General features: G+C 44.4%; 1 protein-coding gene across 1 annotated transcript in view; it reads right to left on the reverse strand.

The window, feature by feature from the left end:
• Positions 1-1851, reverse strand: part of tpd52 (tumor protein D52) — a 37363-nt gene extending 35512 nt beyond the window's left edge. Inside the window, exon 1 of the mRNA XM_088601981.1 lies at positions 1693-1851. Within this exon, the coding sequence (XP_088458107.1) occupies positions 1693-1711 (19 nt within the window). The 5' untranslated portion in view covers positions 1712-1851. The remainder of the gene's footprint in view (positions 1-1692) is intronic.
• Between the last annotated feature and the right edge of the window lie 6420 nt (positions 1852-8271).

Below are 8271 nucleotides of genomic sequence, written 5' to 3' on the forward strand. Positions count from 1 at the left end.
CATTCGTCTTGTGGGTCACAGAGCTGCTCTTTGAAGAACATGTGACATTTTCTGGGCACTGAATAGTACCAACACGACTGGTAAATCGCTTGCCAACCAGACTGACAAAAACCAATCTACCTTCCAACAGAAGATTCCCATGTCGACTGGCCACAGAACCTGCAGTTCACAGTTTTGTCACCACTATACTGTCCCTCTTATATACTGAGAAGAGTTCCTCAGTATAGACAAGAAAACAAGGACCCAGGACCACAGATGGACATGAGTAGAGCGTTGAGGAGGAAGAATTGGAAGCAGGTCTTTACACAAAGTGATGCGTGCCAGGAACACGTACTCTGCCCACCCTGCTAAAACCCTTCCCCGGAATCTTGATTATTCATCGGTAAGTAGTAATAGCGCGGTGTTTATGGTCTTAAATTCAGGAGACTTGCGTCTGCTTGGATTTGAACGTACAGTAGACACTCCCTGCGTAGCAAGGAAAACATATTCTAACCATGCTATATAGAGAAATAAATCTCCAGCGGTTCAAGTCAACTGTATGTTAAGTGAATGAAAAACAAGTTCGACAGAGCAACTAGATGGAATTTGCTAAGTACTGTACGTGGTGCACAAGCTGTCTTGTGTTGGCGTGACCGACTTTCGACAGTCTCTTACGGAAGACATTCTTCATTTATTTTCCGCTGAAGAAAATTAACATTTAGACCCATACATGGAGCAAAACTGCCCCGGGCCTCTGCGTCGACACCATAATCGCGACGGATCTTCTTGGATCGTCATCCCCCGCTTTAAAAAAAAAAAAGTCCACCTTATTATCAGCACCTACTCAAGACCGTGCTTGCAAGAACCTGAACTGAGAAGATTTTGGGGTGGGCAGAACGGTATAACTTCAAATCGTATGAATACTGTAAGTCACAGCATTATAAATTGCAAGGCAACTTCCTAAACACCATGTCATTAAGCATTAACGCATTAAGGTCGATCAATTATTATGCGAGGAACGCAACAGCCAAAACCAGACTGCAGCAAAGGAAAGAAACGCATTGTCTATTTCTATTAATATGCTGTACAGTAGCTGTCGCGTAATCTTGAAATACGTGCGCACATTTTGACTTCAGCCTTCCGATAAAAAAAAAAACACGGAAACCCCGAGGAGTAGCAGTTTATGTTCTGGAGCACATCCTCGCTTAGTGGAGCGCAGTCATGACGTGGATGAAATAAAGTCAAACTCCGTGTCCAAACGCAAGCCCAACGCGTTACTTCCCGGAATCGCTCACATGCTTACCAACCATATGTTGCAACTCGCATGCTGCTGGGGTGAAACATACTACAGGACCTTTCAACATCTCTCACGCACTTGTCACTGGGCGGCCTTTTCGGTGACATTTCGGCACGTTTTACGCGTCGCCGGCGTGAAATTAAAAGGTGAGACGCGCGGGTGAAGTTGTGCTGTGGCAGCTGACCCTGACCTGCAGAAAACGCCACATACTGTACGCACACCGCCATCTCGTTACAGTGGCATTTCCAGCAACTTTGAAAGAAAAAAGCACAACCGTACGATCACAAACGCAAAAAATATATATACAGTATATATGGTTGGGGTTGCTTTTTTTTTTCTGCGGTTAGGATTTCAGCGCTATCAGCGTTCCCAAGAGGTGTCACCCGCGCACGCCGGTAAGAAAGAGATGTCTGTACCTTTGCTGGTTTCCTCCATGCTGGGATGTGCCGCCCTAGTCCCCGGTGTGCTGGCTGGTACAGGGAGCGCCGCTCTCCTCGCCGTCTGCCGCTCCAGACCAGCAGGCAGCCCAGGGTGGGGCCGGCCGTGACGTCACCGCGCTGGGCACGCCGCCGTGTAAACAGTGGCGAGAGACACGTGGGGCCGGCTGGGGGGGGGCTGTTTGTAGTCCGCGGTGCGTCGCTCAGCGGCCCCCCCCCCGCTTCCCAGCGCACGGTTAGGCGGATGTCGGTGTGTTTTCCGTGGGCTGTGCGAAGTGGCATTTCAGCCGCGGAAAACCTAGAAGAGGTGCTTTCGTCACGGGGTATTCTTTATACCTAGGCATGTCAGATACCTACAAATCAATCGATAAAAGAGACATACGGTGCTCGGGACCTATTTGGTCCGCCATGCTCGCCTAAATGGAGATGGTACCGTGGTACGCAAGGTGAATGCCGACTGCGACGAATCCGGCTGCTTAAAATTACCCACCGAAGTCAAAGTAACAGACGCTGCCCTCTGCAGGGTGATAAAATGCGGAATTGAGTCCGGTTTCTGCTGAAGGTAAAGAGTCCGAGAGCTCGGCGGGGCTGGAGAAGTTCAATAACGCAGCGGTTCGCCATCCTGAGTCCCCACACCTGCCGGTCGGCGTCACACGGCTGAAGCCTTCCTCGACTTCATAACAGGATTCATTTAGGACTGTTCTCAGCTCTGAGACATGTTGACGTTTGTCTTTTTAACTGCTGCATTTCACGAGAAAAACAAAACCCCCACCCCTTTGAGTGAGAAAAACAAAAACTTGCAATATTCGACTCAAACAATGTGTTTTTTTCTTCACATGCTGGATATTCAGCTATAAATTGCATTCCAACTGAAGCAGCCCTGTGATTCATTTATGAATACTGATGACACCTTCATTCTTGCAACAGCTTATAATGTACTATTATATATGACCATGTACATTTTGGAGAAGTGTGTTCAGACATATTTTAGCGAGGGAAATTAAATTAAGGCAAGTCAAAGGGGTGTGACTCTTTTTAATCATCTTCTGCCATATACGTGTCACATCCATTTTTTTCCATTGTAATTTCACTGTGATGGAACTATCCACGAAGTGGTTCATGGGGTAAGTAGGGATACTGAGGAAGAGACACCGGAGGTAATTTTAATTTACATGTAGTAGAATTAAATCCCATTAAAAATGCTTTTATCAGGGTCTTTTTAGAAGTAAGCAGGTTCATTCATCTGAATACTACCTCATGCCAGTCTTGTGGCTGTTGTCCCATACCCACAGTGCTGAAACGGTGGCTGAGTTGGAAGACCTTGGACACAGGGCGGGTTCGCCCCGGTCAATAGCGAGCTTGCGGAGGACAGCACATCCACAAAGGCACCTGGCACACACCGGCAGGTTCATGGGCTTCTGGGAAAACTGGCCCTGGCGTGTTTTTGTGCATGCCCTGCGATGGACTGGCATCCTGCCCGGCACCTATTGCTTGCTGGGATAGGCTCCAACTCCACCGCAACCCTTTATTGGAGAAAGCAGCTGGACAATGGATGGATGTTTTTTCACATGTGCAGGCCTTCCTCAACGTTTCATTTTACACTGCTTTTGGCAAAACCTCCAACATCTTGTGTAATGCCATCTTGGTACTTTGCTGGGTACCAAACTATGGCCACATTTCATCTGTAGCGAGGAACCTTTCTGTCGGAGAGCAGGAGTATCGGAAATCTTCAAATTAATTTACTGAAGCTGTTGTAGAGGCAGCTTAGCTGGCTCAGCTTCACTTGCAATCACTCCCATGCAGATAACGACCTCTAAACCTGCAACTTTTAACATAGGTTGACCCCGGTGACCCCTGGCAATGTCACTGATGATTCCTCAGCGTGATAGCTGGAGAACGCAGAGTTTCAGTTGATCAAACTAGACCCACGTGTAGTGATGAAAACTGGATCTCTCCTTTTCCTTTGCAAGTGAATAGGGTTATGGAGTTCAGAGTATAGTCAATGGCTACATTCCTAACACGGTTCAGTATTACTTGAAAGCACTAAATACTTCCTGCATCGCAAACATTGGAGTGTTAAAACATTCACAAGTTTATCATTAATTGACACAATTACTGATATAGGTACAATCCTGTTCCTGTAACCCAGTATATTGAAAGAACTGTAAGGAATATATTACTTTGCCCAATACAATTCTGATAAGACATGCAAATCATCACTCAGGAAAAACCAGAGGCCCACCTTCCTCTGACAGTGAAGATCCTCAGATATAAATGAGATGTCCCCAGATAACTTTGTGTACATTATAATGTAGCCTTCATGTACTGTAAATGTAAAACGAATGACCCTTGCCTGTTTCACTCAAGAATCTGAAGTATGCATGGTTTTTCTTACTGAAGTCAACGCGATATGCCACATAAATTGAAACCTAAAACGTATTTAAGGCTTGTGCCGGAGGAGTATTTCAGCATTTAATTCAAATCTAATAACAAATTATCGGGAGTATATGCACACACGATCGATTTTGTAGATATCGATCTACAGCAGATATGAGATTCAGTTTCTCATTGGCACAAATAATAATTCAGAATTCGGGACCTCTTTATTGGAACTCAGTGCTCCACAACAGCGGCTCTCCGGACTTGAGAATGACCCAGGAACCCTGCTACCAAGCACCGTGTCGTACTGGCTCGGTGTATTTGACCTATAGTGACGGCTATATAAAACATGAAATGTTCGAACTAAAGAAGATCAATACGTAAAAACGCACTTTAGAATATTTTCAGATCCTTTACCCAATATCTTTCTACGTAGTATCTATGCATCCTTAAACGCGTTTCTATTGTTAACCGAAGCCAAAATGTCAGAACCGTTTAAAAGAAAATTTTACACCTATTCCAGTTGCAATGATGGTCGTCCCTTCTCAGCGACCCCCCCAAAGCTGTGGATATTTCCAATCGCCTGAAATAATCTAAAAGGACAGAACACATTAGGTTTATTGCTATCTTTTAAACTAAATAAAAGGGGCAACAGAAAATGTAAATAATAATAATAACAATAATAATAATAATACAAATAATAATTGCTTACATTTATATAGCGGTTTTCTGGACACTCCACTCAAAGCGCTTTACAGGCAATAAATGAAGATCGCTAGCGAGATCTTCAGAATGAGACTGGGAAATCACTATAGAAAACGAATCATTCTAAAATGCTAAGAGTCCACAACCTGTGTTAGGAGGACGTGGATGTATTCATTTAGAAATAGCTCGATTATACAACTCAAGCTATTTGTGCCATACATTTTCGAAAACTGAACAAAATACCAAGAGCAAAGATAATTTAACTAGCCGTGTGAAGTCCCACCATTAATTATTCAATCTGTGCATTTACAGTGCTTGTATATAGAACAGCTAAATGTGCAGCAACGCCCGTTAACATAAAATACGCGAACAAAACTAGAGCATTTGTTTCCACTGAAACGTAGGAAAAATGACCCACTTTTTGGTAACCCTGTACACGCACGATTTACAGGACTCGTTCTTGCCAGAAATGCGATGAAGCTACAAAAAAACTTAACTACAACCCTCTCTGGAAAAACAAACAAACTGATAGCAGTTTTATGCACTTAACAGTAATTTGCATGTTTCACATGAGGCGTGCTAGCAACTCCTTCACGACTCTACATGTTAAATACACAGTATCGGTTTAGTGCTATTGTTCAAGATCAAGCTTTGAATCCTGAATGCAAATACAGTAAATGAACAGTTCGCAGTTGCAAAATAGAAAAAAATAGATTTAGCCACTGTATTTTACCTATTTGAGTGCTTTAAACACGAAAGCTCCTTAATCTTAAGATCACCTTCTGCTAATTACAGTGCCTATATGGCTTACTAACAAAGGACATACAAGTTGTAGCGTTTGTGAATATCATAAATCTGCTCAATTTACAAAACGATTTACATGTAGATGCCAGTTTATAGTAGAGGGTTAAATACTGTACTGCGGTGAAAACATTGCGTTTGTTTTCCATTAACTCGTATTTCCTAAAGCGTTAAACATTACATAGAGACGCACCTGTAGCCATTTAACGTTTAAGGAAATTGCCCCTTCTACACGAAGGCACAATCATTTCAGCCCCGAGCAGTCCAGCAGTTAATAGAAAAGGGCAGAAATTAAAAAAAGGAGTCACATTAGAACATGTTGACTAAAGTAGTTTTCGCCGGAGGAAAAAAAAACATAGACAGGAGACTGAATAAACAGTCTTTGAAGTTCGAAACTGGTTTTGTATATTTAATTATAACACTAAAATTTAATTTATCCCCCCCGATAAAGAGCGTATTTTTAAAACAATTTACATTTTAAAAAATGTATGTGTGGTGTATTTGCTACGAGGTGAGTAAAACACATAAACCAGCGCCTTCTGCCTTAGTAAGATCTCGTTTTCTAGTGTATTGTATTGACATCTGTAGGGCACTGACAAGTATTGGCTATAGTTTTTAAATCCTTCGTACTGTTAATAAAGAGTTTTAAGGTTCTCCAGCATTGCAATAAATGTCAGAAGCAACAGTTTGTTTTCAACGGGCCCTGCTTCATGGCGTAGGCCAACGCAGTCCCAGAACTTCATAAATCCTAAAACCTAAATATGTGACGTTATACAGTACGTGTAGAACACGTTTTATTTTCTTCCATAGTTTAAGTGACTCGTAACCGTTTATTACAGAAATGCGTTACAGGAATTGATTTGCTAAACTCCAAGTGAGAGCAGATCTCGGGGTGTCTGTATGCACCATCCGTGCTAGATTGCTTGAATTGATTCTTGAATACTTTATAGGACAGCCAAGGGCCCTCAAGTATTTCAGCTTTTACCATCGATCGTGCACACGTTTGTTTTTTAAAGAAATGTTTTTTTTTTGATTGTGCACAAGTGCAGCCGGCTGAGGGGTAAAAGAAATGGCAGGCATAATACAGGAGTACAGAAGTAATAAAGAGACCTCTGCCTAATTGAGCCACTACACAGTAGTTAACAATCCTGCTGTCATGGAGAGCACCGTGACAAACCGTAACAAGATAACGCCACGGATTATCATGTTCTTCAAAGAGAGCGTCTTCAAAACGATCTCCTATGCGCACAGGGAGGACTTGAGCTCGGTTATTTTATTTTCTCCAGGGTACAGTGCCACCTACTGGACCGCCCGCGCCAGCGCCATTCTGCCAAGGCATCACTAATCAAAGCCAGCCTGGGCTCACCCCTCATGTCCCACCCGAGCCGGACACGGCTCTAAAAGACCCCCACGGGTGGGAGAGCTCATTGCTTTGAAGCAGCGTCCTCTTAAAAGCAGCGGCTCGTAAAATCGATTTCAGTGGAATGAATCTTAAAAACACACACACACCACAACTGGTAAGATGCTGTACAACAAACATTTTGTACAACTTCGACCGAGAAAATAGATACGTTTTATTCATTTGACAAATCCGCTTTGTGCAATTAAAATCCCATGTCTTAGGGTTGGAGAAGAAGTGGATTTTATCCATAGTGGGGTAGTGGGTAATACCCAGTCACTGGGGGGTTTAGGGTTCAAATCCCAGGTGACACACTTGGACGAATAATTTAGCAGCAATATATCTAATTATCCTGTACACATCACATACGCCCGCTGCAAGATCTTCGAAGGGCTGCAGCGACCCTTCACAACTACATTTCAGCCTAAGATGCCATTACGATATAAATTATAACTATAACACGTAAGATGTCATTATAATGAATAATACGCATATCCGCTTGTTTGAGGAGTGTGTAGGTCTTGGTCTGGCCCCTTTGTCAGCTCTTGAGAGTCTAGAAGTCGTTTGGACCGTCTCTCAGTACAGTCCTCACGGTGTGTGTGTGTGTGTGTTTTTGGGGGGGGTCCTCAGAAATTGCCACGCTTGTAAAATAAATGCTTGGAGCTGAGCGGTGTTTTTTTTTGTTTCGTTTTTTTCTCTTCCTCCCCCATCTCTCTCTCTCCGTCTTCCAACATAAGCAGATCCTACCGCTTCGCTAAAAAACAACAACAACAACAACAACAACAACGCGTTTCCATCTACCGGGGCTAGACGTAGCAGTTGAAGGGGGACATTTAACTGTAGTTTCGGTCCTTGCCCCGCAGTTTGGCCGCGGTGCTCGCCGGCAAGAAACCTCCAGCCTACAGCTCCGGAGCGAAGCGCACCGGGGGCCGCCGGCTCACCTGCCCATTATCCGCTCCTGAAGAGCCGACACGGCGCGCTAACAGGCAGGTTAGTAACCTGTCGTGATGCGCTCTCTTGCAGCCAGTAATGATGTAAGGTGGGAGAGAGGAGGAGGAGGAGGGGCTGCTGCTTCTGCTTCTGCCGGGGTCCCTGTGTGTGTTTTATTTCGAGGTCTCCAGTTTGCACAAGCAAAAGACGCACCCAGCGAGGAGGAGGAGGAGGAGGAGGAGGAGAAAAAAAGTCGGGTGCAGCGGCCGACACACAAAAGCCCCCCCCCTCGACCCCCCGGCTGTCAGGAGCACCCCCACCTTCCTCCGAGAGGGCTCCCCCCC

The sequence above is a fragment of the Lepisosteus platostomus genome, chromosome 12 (genome assembly GCF_059453375.1).
Source record: "Lepisosteus platostomus isolate fLepPlt1 chromosome 12, fLepPlt1.hap1, whole genome shotgun sequence".
NCBI lineage: Eukaryota > Metazoa > Chordata > Actinopteri > Semionotiformes > Lepisosteidae > Lepisosteus > Lepisosteus platostomus.